Source organism: Canis lupus, chromosome 31 (genome assembly GCF_048164855.1).
Source record: "Canis lupus baileyi chromosome 31, mCanLup2.hap1, whole genome shotgun sequence".
Lineage (NCBI taxonomy): Eukaryota > Metazoa > Chordata > Mammalia > Carnivora > Canidae > Canis > Canis lupus.
The window spans coordinates 24757909-24776996 of record NC_132868.1 but is presented as its reverse complement, the minus strand read 5'-3'; the positions used below and the strand labels follow the sequence as shown (position 1 = coordinate 24776996).

The 19088-nt window shown below is 37.6% G+C and overlaps 1 protein-coding gene across 4 annotated transcripts in view; it reads right to left on the bottom strand.

Moving 5' to 3' along the window:
• CCDC50 (coiled-coil domain containing 50) overlaps positions 1 to 19088 on the bottom strand; it is a 76225-nt gene that overhangs the window by 42536 nt on the left and 14601 nt on the right. For 2 of the 4 annotated variants that reach the window (XM_072807842.1, XM_072807844.1), the window contains exons 1-4: positions 9122 to 9172; positions 8951 to 8987; positions 1984 to 2046; positions 1045 to 1171 (exon numbers count right to left, since the gene is read on the bottom strand). In XM_072807842.1, the coding sequence (XP_072663943.1) occupies positions 1045 to 1171; positions 1984 to 2046; positions 8951 to 8987; positions 9122 to 9157 (263 nt within the window). In that variant the 5' untranslated portion in view covers positions 9158 to 9172. Of the gene's footprint in view, positions 1 to 1044; positions 1172 to 1983; positions 2047 to 8950; positions 8988 to 9121; positions 9173 to 14661; positions 14768 to 19088 lie in introns of those variants that run through there. The other 2 variants (XM_072807843.1, XM_072807845.1) reach the window with 2 other exon arrangements.

The following is a 19088-nucleotide window of genomic DNA, read 5'->3' as shown; positions in this document are numbered from 1 at the left end:
AATAGGTTTTCCTGTTTCTCTGAACAAGAATGACATTAAATTGAGGGGTGCCTTCACTTCTTCCTTTGCCCTTTCCTCCTTAAAACAATACCTTGTGGTAAAATCCATCATTGAGATTTAAGGATGGGGGCCACTCTCAATTAAGAAATGCACCCTGTGAGCTTTTAAAGCATTGGAAAAGAACAAGTCATTGTGCTGGAAGAGACCTTACATGTGATCTTTCCATTTACCTAACTATTAAAGGAGGAGACTAAGAAAGAACTTTTGTCACATGCTGGAGTTATAAAGATAACTGAGGGTGTAATTTAAAGCATTCCAGGGCAGCCCGAGTGGCTCAGTGGTTTAGCACAACCTTCAGCCCAGGGTGTGATCCTGGAGACCCAGGATCGAGTCCTGGAGACCCGAGATCAAGTCCCACATCAGGCTCCCTGCATGGAGCCTGCTTCTCCCTCTGCCTGTGTCTCTGCCTCTCTCTCTCTCTCTCTCTCTCTCTCTCTGTGTCTCTCATGAATAAATAAATAAAATCTTAAAAAAAAAAAAAAAAGCATTCCAGAAGATTCTATCTCTCCCTGAAAAGCAAGAGGTTCAAGGAAAATAATAGCAGCAAACACCCCCAGGAAAGAACTGTAGGAAAGAGTACCCCTAGAAAAGAGTAAAGAAATCCAAAACAACTCAGAAAGTTCTTTGATATCCACTATTTCCCTGGATTCCTCCCAAACCACCTACAAGGCAAAGGGACAGAGATTATTTTCCACATGCTACAGGGAAGAAATATAGACTCAGAGAGATGGACCAAATGGCTCACAGTCCTAAAGTTAAAAGTGCTGAGTTCATATTAGAATCCACATGTCCCAAAACCTAGAAAGTGTTCCAACAACAGAGAAAAATTTTCAAATCAAAGAAAACTATAGGATAGCCACTACAGGATTTATAATTGAATAGTGAAAGGCAGGAGAGGGACAGACACGGAGTCTCTTCCCTGCCCTGCTGCTCCACAGAGAAAATCAGTCCCAGCGTGAGTCCCTCCCACCCCCAAATCCTCACAGGTCTTTGTAGCGCTTCTGGAGCTGAGCCTGAGCTTTCAGGTCTTCCTCCTGAAGCTGCTTAGCCACCTGGAGATCATGTTGGACCAAACGGTTCCGTTGAATGTTCGATGCCAAATGATGCTCAACTGGACAGAAATATTGAAGACAGGAATAACAATGTTTCAGTTTTTGGCTTATTAATAGTATGCCTCAGAATAACTTAAGAAGAGCTTTTCCCTTAAAAAGAGCCTCACACCTATGACTTCATTTTATGCTCTCAATAATGCTATATAACAGGCAACTTCTTTGTATCTTTCCATTAAGTAAAATGAGGATCAGAAAGGTTAAGTAATTTGCTCCTGGTCACATGGCAAAATAGTGGTAGTGCCAGGACTTCCACACAAATGCTCTAAGGCCACGGCTCCTCTGCTCCACCAGTTGTCACTCTATTTATAAATTACATTTTTCAATACTTAATGTTTATATTGACATGTGAATTAATGATTCTTAAATTACATATTCACAAATATGTACTTTTATGTAACAAATACAACTTTAGCTGGATTTAGCTTCCATGATTACATATATAAATACTATGAAGACTCCACAATCCAGATACTGCCAATGCCTTGGAAAGATGTTCAAGCCCCTCTTCTAGGGGAAGGGATAGATGCCAGATAGTGTCTCCTTCCTATAACACTAAGGCAAGAGAAAAAGTTCAAGTCCCCCTTCTCCTTCCATACACCCAACAGTCTCCTAATCCCTGGCAGCTGTCATACTTCAAAATACCCAGAATTTCATCCCCCACCCAGGTGACATTTGCCTAGATAAATCCCCCAGGATAGATGGACAGTGTAGGCCTGGTGACTCTGTTCCTGGCTGTCTCACCCTAAGAAACCTGCCTCAAGCTACCACTAAAAAAGAAAACAGAAGAAACATAATGAGGGCCATTACTCACTCTCTTGTTCCTGTAGGCTGTGGGCCAGGGTGTGGTCCTCTAAAACAGCAAAATCTCGGCACACTGCAAAGGATGAGGGAAGAGAAGAAGACAAGAAGGCTCATTGGTAATATTTTATAGTTTTTTAAAAAAGAATTGTGTTTACTTCAAAAATCAATTCTAATATTATAAGATAACATGCAATGTAAAATAGTGACTAGTTAGTATAAAGTCTTCAATCATAAAAATCCACATAATACGTGCTTAGTGCCAAGCACAGGGTGTCACAAAATAATGGTTAGCTCTTATTCCTGGCCTACCTATACTAACCACAGAATCAGAACTCAGAGGTCCAGAAATTCTAGTCCGCTAAGAGAGAGCAAGTGCTACTGCCATAATACAAGAGACAAGAACATTCTGCATACTGCAGATGAGAGAAAGTGGAGTCCTCGCATATCAGAGGAGTTAAGAGAAATCTATCTAGCCTTTTCCTCAGTTATCTGGATGGAGGGGATCCTCTCTCAGAGACTGACAGCTATCTTGGTATCTCTAAAGAAAAACATACATTTATTAGTCCCTCAGGTAGGGGCAGATCTCTTTGTCAAGGATAATCACATTCTTTAATGGGTCCACACCCTCAGACATGAGTTAGAACTGGCTCCTTACATGTCCCTAAATGTAGAGCTTCCTAAAATGAATCTGTACACCAAAAGAAAGTGGGAACCTTAGAGGATCCAGGAATCCGTCCCTAATGTTGCCTCAATTTGGAGATCGGGGCAGGAGCATTTAGTGGCCTTTTTAGAAGCAAATGGGAAAAGATGGTCTCCAAGGTCTGTTCTACCCTAAACAGCAATTTAAACTCCTGTTTCTTAAAACAAACATATACATAAAATAATACTTATGAAGGATTCTTATTATGACATGTGCTTTTTTACTTGTTTGAAGGACATGTAGTTTAGACGGTAACTTCTTGCTCTATTCCCAACATGTAACTCACATTAAAAAGGAAAAGTCCTCAAAGCCATAAACTAGTACTAGGGATTTATCTAGGATTCCAGAAACTATACCATAGCATTAGCAGAGGTTATAGATTTCTTTCCGCAGCTTTGGATTTGCCTATGAGGACGTTTACCTAAAATGGAATTTAAAAAAACCACACACACATTTTTGCTATTTTTAGCACTTACATATGCTAACATATACACTCATGTAGCCCTGTCCCTGAGAAATAATGCCATAAAAAAAGTAGGTAGATCTTGGACAATAGGTTGCTCCAAAATGGTTTTACAAATCATTTCTGCCTAAGAACCGCTTAAACTATATATGACCTGCTTACCCTTGTTCAAATGCAACTGTGAAACTAGTAATTCCAGTAAAAAGTCCTGTGCTTTGACATCAGATATATTCTCAGCAAGTTGTAACAACTGTGTCCCTGATCCTAGTTACCCTGTATTTCAGAGAATGAAAGTGCTTTCAAAATGACCTGGTGAACCCTTTCAATTAACAGGTGAGGAAAGTGAGGGCTGTAAGGAACAAAGGCTATTATTAAGGCCAAATGGAGTCTGTTGGTGACAAGGCTAGAAGTCAGTGTCCCAGCCAGTAAGGGCTCTTTCCTTCCCTGAAACCATGACAGCCCTCCTGGACTTCAGGCAAACCATGAGGTTGGAACAGACTGAAAGGAGATATTCGATATTGATCAACATGCATTCCCTAAAATGCTTAGCTAATTAATATTAATTGATTAAATGGCTAAAACATGTATGAATTTAGTTCACAGAAAACAAATATTCAGAATGAATTAGCCAAAATGAATATAATCAAATCTTGTTCAAAAGAATGCTATCTTAATATGTTGCCTTATTATTTGAAGTGCTTTTATTTTACTGCAAAAGCTTATGTGTGTATACTAAAGTCAGTATTAAACTTAATTAAGATTAGATTAATTGTTGAGATGATTATTTTTCAAATCATGGATGACAACCTGTTATTAGGTCAAATCAATTTACTAAGACTAGAACAACTATTTAAAAATTAATAGATTCAAAAAAAATGAATAGAAAAAAGTATAGCATACACAGTGGAGGAAATTATGGTATGGAGAAACTTTTTCAGTTTTACACACACACACACACACACACACACCTACACACATAAGTATATATGGTATGTAGTAGCTCACAATGTAAAACATACTTCATCCTGTATATTATACTCACAAAAAAAGCCACTTCACTTTATGTTATCAGAGCAAAAAATTATGCCAAACAATATATTTTATATATATTTTAATGTCATGCTGAATAAAATAAAAAATTATAAAATCGTTGCAATTTTCCATGTGCATACCCATGTGAAGAACTTCAATAATTTTTTTTTTGCTTTAGTCAGTGCAACATTAAAAATATTATGTTTATGGACTTAAACACTTGTAATAAAAATATGTTTTTAATACACAGCACTGACACAAACTGAATTAGAATCGTGCTCATCTGTAGAGAGAAGCAAAGGGCAGGAGTGTCTTTGCTATATCAGGTGTTCTCTTGTTTTAGGAACAAAATAGAGAAGACTACTGCAAATAAGGCAAATATTAACATCTATTAAATCTATTAGGTTCTTACATTTTGTATTTCTTCTGCTTTTTGTAATTTTTATATTGCATTTTAAATTCTACAATTAAATACAAACATTTTTAAAATCCACATCTTTAATTCCATCAGTAGCATATATTGCTAAATCATAAACATGAAGACACATTTGACATAACAGGTACAAGGAGTTTATGAATCGCTAGTTACCATAACAATGACTCTTCTCAATGATTTCTTACTATTTAAACAAGAACAAAGTACATTCAATTATCATGATTTGATCCTAAATCTTACAGCATATAGGGGTGAGGGCTTGAGCTAGCAGAGAATCTAGAAGCTCTTCAAGGACTAGAAGGAAGTGCACACACTCATACATGGAATTATACTGTCAATACGCTGATTTAGCACTTCAGAGCTTAATAAGAACTTTCAAATAGATAATCTCACTTATACCAAGTATTATGTGTTTAATCCAGTTTCTTCTGCATCCACTCTAGTTCCCTTCAAGATATATCTTTGCATCGTGACTCTACTACTAGCTGGAAAAAAATCACACATTCAGCCACCTTTTAAATCAGTATCCAGGCTGGGAATTACAGAAATACTTCACAGCCAGGCCAAGTTCAGAGCCTAGATAGTTGTTCCTTCCCTAATCTACTCTACTTTGAAGTAAACAGTATAAACACTACTGAGGATAAACAGCATAAACTCATCTCTCCATCTTTCCCTGCAAGCACATTTAAGATGTATCATTGGACCTTGAGCTCTTACCTTCCCACGTCTCAAACTTTCTCCCTCCTATGTTCACTTTCACTCATCCGAATTTCAGGCTGATGTTGATATTAAGGCAACACCAACACTCTCCTTCATTCCCATTCAAACTTCAATGGTCCTGTAATCTCTAACCTCGAACATTTTCCCCACAATTAGGGCATGGTAGCTAAGTCTCTTTTGAAAACTAATAACCATGCAACTCTGCCTCATTGCTTTTGAAGAACATCAACAGAAAGAAACACACTTTATCATTCAGCTCAAATACACAGCTGCCTCCCCAACCAGTTGCAAACTCTTCAGGAGAAGGACCCTATTGGACTAATCTCTGCACCTTCCACACAGTTAGCACTGGGCGTAGCATATAGTAAGACTCCAAGAGATATTAATGGAAAAAATGAAGAAACACTGATCAACAAAGTCAAAACACAGTAAAAATTCCATTGACAAGAGAAGAAAACAATTTTATGAACAGAATTGAGCTCTTTTGTTATGACAGCAACACAGAGGCTTACAAAATTTTCAAATATTTAAATAAAAACTAGAAATCTTCCTCATTCCCATTAAATGAAATATAGTTTTAGTGATTCTTTTTAATCCAGATATATACATATAGGGATATAGTGAATTAGTTTGCATTGAGCCAAACAAATTTCAGAAATAAGAAGTGGGATTTATATATACATATAACACACACACACACACACACACTCCCCCATCCATTTTCCTTGAAGAAAAAGATGTTTTTAATTCATTTATGGATCTCCCTAAATAAATAAATGACATAGAATATATCTAGAAAGCACAGTCATTCAACAAACATTTGTTGAGCTCTTTTTTAGGAAAAATAAGTCATCTCCAAGCCATCAAGAAGATAGAGATGACAGAAAGGTAAGTAAACATAAACACAATATAATTTAATAAATGTTAGAAAGACCTACAGAATATTCTTTGAGGGCATAAATAATGGAGGAGTTATGCTTGGTATGAAGTGGAGGTAAGTATAAGAAATGGGAGTGACTCAGACAAAGGTATCCAGAAACCTTAAAATAGCTAACATACAAAACAAATTTCAAAGGAAGGTTAAAATTCTTAAGGGCAGAAGGGGTAGGCATTCTCAGTGAAGGAGATCAATTAACTCTTACAAACCAGAAGAGTAAAGACAGCATTCCACTTCTGTCCTTCTTTTACCCACATCCCAAAACTTTCTGGAAATAACAATTCCAATGAGTCAATCTTTACAAGCTTCCACTCACATACAAATGCCTGGATTAATAATACACTCACTAGAAACTTTTTCTTTCAACTGCATCTGTATGCCTTTTATATTCTGGTATAGCTTGTAAATTATTCTATTTTTGTGTAAATGCTATTAGCAGCAGATGGGATACCTACTCATCACATTGAGAGCAGGGATAGTACTTGCTTTCCTTTGTTCCATACACATGAAAACAGCCTCTATGAATGAGGATGATATTCCAGACATATATTTTGTCTTTGGGATCCCTGGGTGGCGCAGCGGTTTGGCGCCTGCCTTTGGCCCAGGGCGCGATCCTGGAGACCCGGGATCGAATCCCACATCGGGCTCCCGGTGCATGGAGCCTGCTTCTCCCTCTGCCTGTGTCTCTGCCTCTCTCTCTCTCTCTCTGTGACTATCATGAATAAATAAATAAAATCTTTAAAAAAAAAAAAAAAAAAAAAATTTGGTAATGACACTCGGGCACAGTTGACACTAACATAAAAACTGTTGATGACAGTGCACTTTCATATTTATTTCTCCTAGCCACTTGAAGGTAAAGGCTTTATCAATACTCTCGTTTTATTTATGAGAAAACTATGACTCAGAGAAATAAAGTGACTTGACCAAGATAGCCCAAAAATAAACAAATGAATCAGAACCAAATCAAGCTCTTCTGGCCCCAAAAGTTTCTGTTCAAAGTCTATATTTCATTACATCAGAAAAGAGTGATATCATTAAATAGTAAATAAGATAAATATGCATTTATTGATAAAATTGTGAATACAAGAGAATTTAGGTAAGGGTGATACATATACTTAGAATGTGGATTCCAAGTCTCAAAATAGAGCAATAAAAATGTGACATCACTTATTTTGTCTCACTCTCTCCCCAGAATAAGTCTCTATAGCAATCAGGCTGTGTTTACCTCTGAAAAACAACAGCAATAAAAAGATCTTTTCATCTACAGTGTTTCATGGGCAATCTACAAGAAGATCCCTCAGCTGTGAGTATAGTGGGAAATTCTGAGGAAAATCTCCCTTTGGGATCTAACCACCTCCCCCCTTCTCCTCTACTTTCCATCCAACATCAATGAGTATCCCCCTTTGCAAAGAGCGTATTAATGAATTTCATACTAATGTGTCCAAGTGATACATATGTAAACCCCTATGCTTTTGTTTGTTGCCCTACAAAAGGAAAAGCTCTAATAAAATTGCCTGAGTAAAAGAGAAATGGGATGCAGGAGAAAGTGTAAACAGTTATCCTAATGACAAGTTTTCAACGTTTTCATAATCAACAAAGTATATATATATACACATATATACCAATATCACCAATATCACCACCAATACCAATCCAAAATGAACCTTCATCCCCATCCCCGTAGCTCAGCTATGGACTGTGGACACTCTCTTAACCATCTGCCCCAATAATGAGTCCCAAAATAGCAGATAGCTTTGAGTCACTGGCCACTCTGACAACTGAAACTTCCCTTTCAGGCAGAAGGTTGAAACAATGAGAATAAGATCTCAGTGATGTTTGAGCAGTTAATTTACTAGAGGATAAGGGATAACTGAAGCCCTTGATCCTTCTCTGACTTTTAGTGTCCTAGATGTCCATCCTGTGGAAATTAACAACATCCAAGTACGGTATGACAGAAGTTGGAGAGTAGCACCTAATTTTGGCTGATGAAAAACTGGTCAATGACATAGGTATTCCATCCTCATTTACTTTGTTCCTAGTCAAAGTAGCCAATGGTTAGGCCTAGCTTTCTGATCAAGTCTCCAAATCTCCTGTTCTATCCCATATACTATGGTTATTTCATCTGTCTAGAAGATAGATGATCCTTCTGAGAAGAGACCCATAATATAATTAAATCAGATCCACTTTTCTAAAATATTTATCCTTAATGTAATTGCCCCCCTTACTAAATTAATTGCAAAGGGCACACATATTTCTATAATTCCTTTATGAAAGACAGAGACTTTCATCCACGTTTTGTACAAATGACTGAGTCAAGTACTATTAACCAATGTTTCAACTATTTGGGGATTTTTATGGTTACTGGTTTTGGTTTACATTTTAGTTCATTGGTGTGGGTACAGAACACAGAGAATGGGAAGAAAACTTAGTCACCATACTACGGATTGGGTGTGGAGGGCAGAACTCTGTTCTATCTGCCTGAGGCACCTCTCCACTGTCTAAAAAATTCATAATCAACTTTCAAAAGCCTCACTCAAATGTCATTTCTCTATTATCCAATCTTCTTGAATAAAGCCAAAACCATCACAACTGACTGTCACATAACCAACAGATATGCCTATACATTTTTCCCCCAGTGACTTCATAGGATATAGTAAATATAATACTATAGCACTAATCTTATTATTACCTTTACCCATCTGTTTCCCCAGCATACATTCAAGATCCTGTAAGGCAGGAAAAATATTATGGATTATTTTATCTCCAACATTTATCACAGTTCTTGAGATAATGATTTTCAAATAAATAATTGTGGAAATGAGGGCTCCTAGGAAAATGATGACCAATATAAATGAGGTACCATGATATACTGCATTTTTTGCAGGTATGAGCCCATCCTCACCTTCCAGCTAACCTGAAAAAAAAAAAAAACTGAGGAGCTCCATGTCTGTCCACATTACCTAAAATGACAGTAAAGGGGGGCGCACACCTGGATGACTGAGTCGGTTAAACATCTAACTCTTGATTTCAGCTCAGGTCATAACCTCAGGGTTATGAGGTAGAGCCCGTGTAGGGCTCCCCGCTCAGCACGGAGTCTACTTCTCTCCCTCTCCCTCTGCCCCTTCTCTTGCTCACTCTCTTTCTAAGATAAATAAATCTTAAAAATAAAATATAAAATAAAATGAGAGTAAAGAGTTTCTGGTTCCATCACCCAAATTTCAGATACATTATACATATTATAATGGATAAAAGTTGATAGAATCCTAGAATATCTAGAAAGGTAGTACATTCAGTCAGATGGTCAACTGTTGGTCCCTTTAGACCACAGTTCAAAACGTCATTCAATACATGAAGAAATGATGGCTCTGAGAGCTGGAATAATAATGCCAAGGATCACACAAATAAGTGTCTAAGATTAGACCCCCAGACTACAAAAAGTGTGTGTATACATCAGGATATGTGTTAAGCTAAATAACCCAACAGGATACATAAGATGTGCATGGCATTTTGAAGCAGAGAATGTAACGTGTGCTAAGATACTGACAGGAATTTTCAGAATCTTGGAGTGGTGTCCTGACTCATCTGAGAAAACCTTCTCAGTCTTCAGAAATCTTCTATAGTAGCAGACTGCCAAAGAGTCTTAAAATCAGAAAATGTTAGTAAATTAAGGTAAATGAAAAAAGGGTCAATATCGGAAGAAATAAATAAATTGATTAATTAATTAGTTTGTTTGTTTTTTAAAATATGGGGGGAAGAATCTTGAAGGATCTTTGTAATAGGAAAATATCTTCCAGGTGAATCAATCCTGCCACAAACATTACTGAGAGATAAAAAGCTACCCTTTTCAAAAAAGGTGCTACAAGGAGCAGAATTCTGCAAAGTTCTACCAAATATCTGGTCTGCTAAAGTTATCACTTTGGTGAGAGCACCAAACTGTTTTAGAGTATCAAGAATTCTAACCTCAAGAAAATATAGCTAAGAATAATGAAGGGATCTAGGCCAGGTTCTCTAGTTTCTTCAAATATTTCTAAGCTTCAATCTCTGGTCATAAAAATGTGCTTATTCATCACTTTCTTAAAATTATGGAAACTGATTATCAGAAAAGGTTTTAGTAGTTGTCAAGTCCAATCTTACCCTGTCCAAGTAACCATCCTCTTAAATATTTCATCCCCAGGAAGCCCATTTCCTTTCAACGCAGCACCCCCTGTAAATAAATATAAGTAAGGGGGATCCCTGGGTGGCTCAGTGGTTGAGCGCCTGCCTTCGGCCCAGGGCATGATTCTGGAGTCCCAGGATCAAGTCCCACGTCGGGCTCCCTGCATGGAGCCTGCTTCTCCCTCTGCCTGTGTCTCTACCTCTGTGTGTGTGTGTGTGTGTGTGTGTGTGTGTGTGTCTCATGAATAAATAAATAAAATCTTTAAAAATAATAATAGGAAGAGAAGAAAGAAAGAAAGAAAGAAAGAAAGAAAGAAAGAAAGAAAGAAAGAAAGAAAGAAAAGTAAGATGGTCTTCAGAAGGACAAAACCTGTCAATTCATAGACATTATCCACTGATCCTACTTCCAGCCTTGGGTAGATTGGCGGTGGTGGTTGGGGGAGGGGGTTGCATAAAAAATGGCACTCTGAAATCTGTTCAATACACCCTATAGATGATTATCCATGTGGCTTATCATACAAGCTAGGCACAAGTAAAGGTACTCTCCATTATATGAGCTGACCTTTAAAAAAAAAAAAAGATTTTAATTATTTACTTGAGAGACACAAAGAGAGAAAGAGAGCATGCACTAGTGGGATGAGGGGTAGAGGTAGAAGCAGACTCCCGCTGAGCAGGGAGCTTGATGCAGGACTCAATCCTGGAACTCCAGGATCATGACCTGAGCCAAAGGCAGACACTTAACTGACTGAGCCACCCAGATGCCCCATATGGGCTGATCTTGTGACCCTTTCTGACTATAGGTGACACACCTGACTTTGCAACTTCATAAAATATTAGGAAGGATAAACCTCAAAATTCAAATACTGACTATATACTGTAGAATTACAATGTCACTTATTTTCCTTTTTAAGTATTTCTATATTTTCCAATTTCTCTACTCTGAAGAGTAGTCAATGTTTATAATCCTTTTAGTAATATTTTATAATAAGATACATGTTTTTAATCTAATTTTCACATCTAAATAATGAAACAAATATTTGCTAGGAAAAAATGAGTTGCATTTGCAATGTTTTATTGATTCAGTTTATAGTTTCCTTAAGGTTACAAAATGAAAGGGTGTTGTTGTTGCTGTTGTTGTTGTTAAGGAAAAAAGTATATTACCAAATACAAAGTCTACATAAGTCCTCAAATTTGTATCTGATTTTCCTGAGAACCAAAGCAAGCTGGGAAATGTGAAAGTTGCCCAGTTTCCATTATCTAAAAAAAGAAAGAGGGATCCCTGGGTGGCGCAGCGGTTTGGCGCCTGCCTTTGGCCCAGGGCGCAATCCTGGAGACCCAGGATCGAATCCCACATCGGGTTCCCGGTGCATGGAGCCTGCTTCTCCCTCTGCCTGTGTCTCTGCCTCCCTCTCTCTCTCTCTCTCTCTGAGACTATCATAAATAAATAAAAATTTAAAAAAAATAAATAAAAATAAAAAAAGAAAGAATACCAGTTCTACACTGAATAGAAATATTTTACTAGCAGTAAACATGAAACTAAGCTGTTATAATGCTAGAACTTAAATAGAAAGCACTTAATGGACATCATCAATAGTTAAAGTATGTGTTTTAAATGTGTACCTACACATACACACACCACACACATCTTCAACAAAAGCCCAAGACTAAGTAAAGAGACATTAAAATGTCTTAAAGCAAAACAACTGATTTAACCCCAACATTTCACTCTGATGCAATTTATTAAAATCAGTCCCTGAGTTATTTTTTTTTCTAATCCCCCAAATTCAAAGTTAAATGAAAACCCCAGTAACCCAAACCACTTGTTTGGCAAGTAGATATGTTATAGTTGACCACAGACACATTAGATTGCAGGCAAGTGGGTTTTGAAAAATGCTGAGATAATGTAAGTCCTCAAATCAGAAGTACTACTTTAATATCATAAACCATCCACATCATTATCAGAGACCACAGAAGAACTGGGTAACTTATTGGAAAAGTGAAAATGGCTGAGTCAGAAATTTCCATCTGACAGAGCAAAAGATTGAGAGTGAGAGGAACAGTGAAAAAGTGGCAGGAGGGAAGATAGTAGGGTGGAAACAGAGCAATGTTTACCCATCCCGGTAGAACTGTCAGGTAAAACATTCCATAAAGAAATATCTGACTCAGAATGCCTGTGTGGCTCAGTGGTTGAGCTTCTACCTTTGGCTCAGGGCATGATCCCAGAGTCCCAGGATCCAGTCTTGCATTGGGCTCCGTATAAGGAGAAAGAAGGAGGAGCCTGCTTCTCCCTCTGCCTATGTCTCTGCCTCTCTCTGTGTGTCTCAAGAATAAATAAATAAAACCTTTAAAAAAAGAAAGAAAGAAAAATATGACTCAAGTTATCGTAAAGTATAAAAAATACTCACAAACACAACCTCACAAGCTTCCTGTGTTTGCAGGCATCAACTTTATGGATCAGTACTCTGAAGCCAACCTTTTCTGTGTTGACAGTAACCAAAAAACTACTCAAGAAAAGTTACAACTCAGATCTTATCTATTTTCAGAAAATGCAGATCTAGATGCTAAATCTTCCTCTCTTCTCAAGAAGCATCCCATAATCTCAAAATGAGGCTCAACCTGCAGGTCACTTAGTCTACACTCCCAAAAATTGGTGCTTCGGTTCTGTACTTGCATTCCCACCAAGTGATCACGAGTGAAACTCCCTTCAAACTCTGTATGATGTACCTTTATATCATCCAATGTTGGAATAGATGTTAGAAAAGATTTCCTTAAACTAGACCAAATCTGTATGGTCTATCCATCACTATTCTATCCATTCAGGTCACAAGTTTTCCCCCATACTATATATGGGAACCACTACTCATATATAGATATTTCTTCAAATTAACTAAAATTAAATTTTAAAAATTCAGTTCCTCAGTCTCACGAGCCACATTTTCAGTGCTAAATAACTATATGGGGCTGATGACTACCATTTTGGACAGTGTGAAATACAGAACATTTCCATCATCACAGAAGCTCTATTGGACAGCACTGCTCTAAACCATAATCACAGTGAGATAGATAGGTTACCGCTAACTTAAACTAGACCACTCAGTAGCATTTAAAGCCATTTTAATCATCTGTGTCTGTGTGTATGCAAACACACACATGTGCATATGCACTTATATTTTAACCAACAGATGTAGCTCACTTTACCAGTATAGGCAACCAAAGGTTTTGAATATATTACTGGTCTTGTGTTAGCCACTGATTTATCTTCAAAATTCGTGTATTTCTCCTGTTTCTTTTTCTTCAGCTATAAAGTGGTGGTAGTTTTGCTAACTTCAGCAGTGTGAAAAAAGAAAAAGTTATTCCACATTTATCAAGCAAGTACTGTGCAGATATAGTCACTGAAACAAAGTGAGTAAATACCCACTTAGAAAGGAAATCGAACTGATTTCAATACAGTTAAAGGAATTCAATTCTGGGAAATACATCTGCTACTGAATAAACCCACCAGATGGCTAACACTTACTGACCAAACACTTACTGAAGAATTCTGCATTCTGATTAACAAATCTACATCTGTGAATTTCAGTTGATCCCGAAAATCAAACTGGTCAAAAGTAGAGAAGATTCTCCTCAGTTTACTGTCTTTGGTGCACTCCTTAAAGAACAATTACATTTTACATGGGTGCTCCATTTCAGAACAATTCAGAAATATGTGAATTTACACAGCAGGTAAATAAGTAATTACTTTTAATATCATAAAAATTATTTAAAATAAATCATTCCTTCTTTTAAATGATTCGGTTTATTTTTAAATGGATTTAAAATTTCCTAACTGAATATAAAAAGATAAATATCAAAATTACACTCAGAGGGGTACCTTGGGGGCTTAGCCAGTTAAGCTTTGCATTCTTGGTTTTGGCTCAGATCATGATCTCATCAGGATCCAGGGATCTAGCAGCCAGCACATTGGGTTCTGTGCTCAGCACAGAGTCTGCTTGCTGTCCCTGCCCCTCTGCTCCTCTCACCCCCCAAATAAAATCTTTAAAAATAGTTACACTTAGAAAACAATGAAACTCTTTACACAGTGTTTTCTGCAATACTTTACATAGAGCACTTGTGTTCAGTGAATACTCACTGCTGTAAGGATACAGTATAGTGTAACCAAGTATTCTTATCCTGATTACAGTCCTGGGTCTAACACTCCCTAAATGAATAATCTTGAACAAATTAATATAGCTTACATTTACTCACCCAAAATAGGAGTGATAACAACCACTATAAGGACTTGAGCACTGCAGGAAATCTGTACACTTCTTTTTAAAAGGTATTCACAAATTATTCTGATGGAGATAACTTTCTATGTAGAAAACAAAAGATCCTTGATTACCACAAGCAGTCCTCAAAATACCCCAAATACTTAAATGTCCTTAGATAAGCAGTAGCAGACAGAACAATTTTCCACAAAGAATATCTAGACTGTAAGAATTTATTGCTTTTATATTGCATGTATCCCTAAAGAAACTCCGATCTTCTGCTGTTCCACTATTTGAATGGCACTTTTCCTGGCACTTAAACAAGCCCTCAAAAGGTTTGGCAGCCCTCAAATGGTTTTGGTTTCTCTGTTTGCCTTAGCCTAGAAAGAAAAGCCACCCATCTCCTTAAACCCCTGTAGGATAAACCCAGTCATGCCCATTAAAACCCAAAAGATCACATCCAACCCAACTTAAGTACAAGTTTACACCAGGGAAAGAAAACCATTTTGGTTTATTGGCTTCATATGACAAGAGAGTTTCCTTAAGTACTAGCTACGGCAAATTCTATTTACCCTGAGTCAGATATTTCCACTTTCAACGTCTCTCCTGCAAGGAGATACTTTAGCTAGCACTTTCTTTCCTATCAGGATTAGTAAACACATTTATTTTTTATTTTTTTATAATAAATTTATTTTTTATCGGTGTTCTATTTGCCAACTTACAGAATAACACCCAGTGCTCATCCCGTCAAGTGCCCCCCCTCAGTGCCCGTCACCAATTTCAAAAAAGTAAGGGGTGCCTGGGTAGCTCAGTTGGTTAACCGTCTGACTTCTGATTTCAGCTCAGGTCATGATCTAGATGGTAAGATCAAGCCCTGAGTTGGGCTCTGCTCAGCATGGAGTCTGCTTAAGATTTTCTCCTTCTGGGATCTCTGGGTGGCGCAGCGGTTTAGCGCCTGCCTTTGGCCCAGGGCGTGATCCTGGAGACCCGGGATCGAGTCCCACATCGGCTCCCGGTGCATGGAGCCTGCTTCTCCCTCTGCCTATGTCTCTGCCTCTCTCTCTCTCTCTCTCTCTCTCTCTCTCTCTGTGACTATCATAAAAAAATAAAAAAATAAAAAAATAATAATACTTAAAAAAAAAAAAAGATTTTCTCCTTCCTTTCCACCACCCCTTGTTCGTTTCCCAGAGTTAGGAGTCTCTCATGTTCTGTCTCCCTTTCTGATATTTCCCACTCGTTTTTTTTAAAGGGGGGGTGGGGGGGACTGGGTGACGGACACTGAGGGGGGCACTTGATGGGATGAGCACTGGGTGTTATGCTATATGTTGGCAAATTGAACTCCAATAAAAAAAATAAAAATAAAAATAAAAAAAATAAAAAGATTTTCTCCTCCCTCTGCTCTTCCCTTCTCTCTCAAATATATATATATAATTATTATTTTAAAAAAATCAAGAGTAATATTCACCCCCCCCCCAAATTTTGTTTCAAATAGCAGCCATGGAATAAATAGGCATTGTAAAAAGATTCTCTTAGAATCCTGTTCCTATAAAGCAAATTGTACTACTCAACAGTTCCACTCTGGTAACTATTTTTCAGAACTCTACACACAATTCCAGTAATCTTAGATCATATAGATTTAAAAATATATAAAAAAAAACAAATGAGTAAATTTGGAGATTTTTTGGAATTTTACTCTGATATGCTGCCATATGCTCAATAATTGGTCATGTTTACTGACTAGAAATGTGTTTTTCTACAAGATATCTTGAGATCATGGGTACCTTTCTTAGAATCTAGGGGAATGCCTTTCCAGAAGATCAGGAGATTTAGCTTTCTAATTATAATACAAGTAGGCTTACATTTAAATCAGATTTCCTGGAAATTACCATCTATATAGAAGGAAGCAACCCAACAGTAAACTGAAAGAAGCTAGCTTATATTTCAAAGCACACCTAGAAAATGCCTATGCTGATAAACAGGGAGTTGAGCCAAGAATTTAAAAAGTGATTCTTTCAACCACTTTGGCTCTCTCTATGCAGTTCATCAGAGAGGGTATTTTATTTTTTAAGATTTACTTATTTTAGAGAGAGCATGCGTGCATGAGCAGGAGGGGCGGAAGGAGAGAGACAAAGAATCTCAAGCTGACTCCATACGGAGTGCAGAGCCTGATGCAGGGCTTGATCTCAAAACCCTGAGAGCACAACATGAGCTGCAACCAAGAATCCAATGTTAACCTATTGCGCCACACAGGTGCCCCTATTTTTTTTTTTTAATTTTTGAGAAAAAAAATGTACTCACCTTAGTGGTACTTAAGTTAGATGTAAACTTTTGATAGTTCCCTATTCCTAAAGAAAGCTGGAAATGAAGCAGCTACTGCTATCGGGAGAAAGAAGCAAAACCTGAAGCATAGAGGTAAATTCCAATAACGAGAAAGCTGAGACCTCTTCAATAAAGCAAAAATAAAGATTATATAAAGTGGCAGCATTATTCTGTCTTGGATTTTTCCTGCTGTGTAAAGAGTATTTCAGAGGGGGAAAAAAAAAAAAAACTTTGGAGCTATACAGACCAGGATTCAAATATGGCTTACTTAATGGCTATAAGACCTGTACAAGTTATTTAATCTTTTTGAGGTTCAGGTTCCTCCTCTGTAAAATGAGAATAAATGTCTTGAGAACTAAATTAGACAAGTGAAGGGCCAACAAATACATCTGTCACTCAATAAAAGGAAATTCAATAAATGGAACCTATTATTATTGGCAGCATCAGAATTAAGGAATTCTTAAGTCCTATACTTATGTCCCATTAAGTATTTCTTCCAATCAAGTCCCTCAACTAAGTTACTCACTAACACAGATCTTGGCACTTGTCTAGTATAGAATCTATAATAGAATATGCAATCACTGCTTCCTCTTATGAATGTTTAGAAATATCCTGGCAAAAAATTAAACTGTAATCACACCTTACTACATTTCTATAGCTCTTGCTAACCATTGTCCAACTGAAGGAGAATGTTTCCTTTACATATTGTGGGCCTGAGTCAAAGGAAAATCAGTGTGTCTAAAATGTTTAATAAGCTCCATCACTTCAAACTTTCTTTTTCAAGCGAATGTCCAGAGTTAGAAAGCAGAGTAATAACCTACATCACTTCAAACTTTTTCTATTGAATGTCCAATGTTAGAAAAGTAGAATTACATGAGAAAGTCATGTAATAGCTTAATCAACATCAAGAATGATGAGGGTAGGGGATCCCTGGGTGGCTTAGCGATTTAGCACCTGCCTTTGGCCCAGGGCACGATCCTGGAGTCCTGGGATCGAGTCCCACGTTGGGCTCCCGGCATGGAACCTGCTTCTCCCTCCTCCTGTGTCTCTGCACCCCCACCCCTGTCTATCATAAATAAATAAACAAATAAATCTTTAAAAAAAAAAAAAGAATGATGATGGTAGACTGCTGAGCAGAAGTATAACCAGTCAAAATATAAACACACGGGGATCCCTGGGTGGCGCAGTGGTTTGGCGCCTGCCTTTGGCCCAGGGCGCGATCCTGGGGACCCGGGATCGAGTCCCACGTCGGGCTCCCGGTGCATGGAGCCTGCTTCTCCCTCTGCCTGTGTCTCTGCCTCTCTCTCTCTCTCTCTCTCTCTCTCTGTGACTATCATAAATAAATAAAAATTAAAAAAATATAAACACACTAACAAGTAGATTAAAAACAGTGCATGCTTAAAACTAGATGTCTTTTCCTCATTTCTATTTTTGAGTTGCTCTAGTGAAAGCTTTCTCCCAAATCCACATGTCATTTTGGTATCTTTACTATTAGAAATGTGGATATTTCTTGCCCAATGTATAGAAATATAGCTTTATTGTAGCATATAAGGAACTCACAAGTTAAAGTACAAGAGCCCTGTTCTTCAATTCCAGACACCTGACAGAGTTTTAGTTCTGGTTCTGTCAACAGTTCACCAAGTGACCTCTGACAAGTCACTTTCCAAATCAGAGCCTCACTGTCCTGAGCTGTAAAGAATCAGTCCAAATTAAGAATTCATCCATCTCTGGGGCACTTGGCTGGCTCAAGTCACTTAAGCATCTGCCTTCAGTTTAGGTCATGATCCCAGGGTCCTAGGATAGAAACCCCCATCAATCTCCACATCTGGCTCCCTGCTCAGTAGCTTCTCCCTCTGCTCCCGCCCCCATCACACTGGTGTTCACTCTCTGTAATAAATAAAATCTTAAAAAATAAAAAAAAAAATCATCCAAATTAGACATAGGGTTGCATGAAAGGTAGTTGATTCAGAGTAAGTGTTAAACATTTCTCTTGGACACGAGTATATAAAATGTGATCATCACAGCCTGTATAAAAGACTACTCTATAGAATGACTGTTAGGCTTTCTCCTTCACCAAATACCGCTTTCTTCATTGTTTCTGATGAT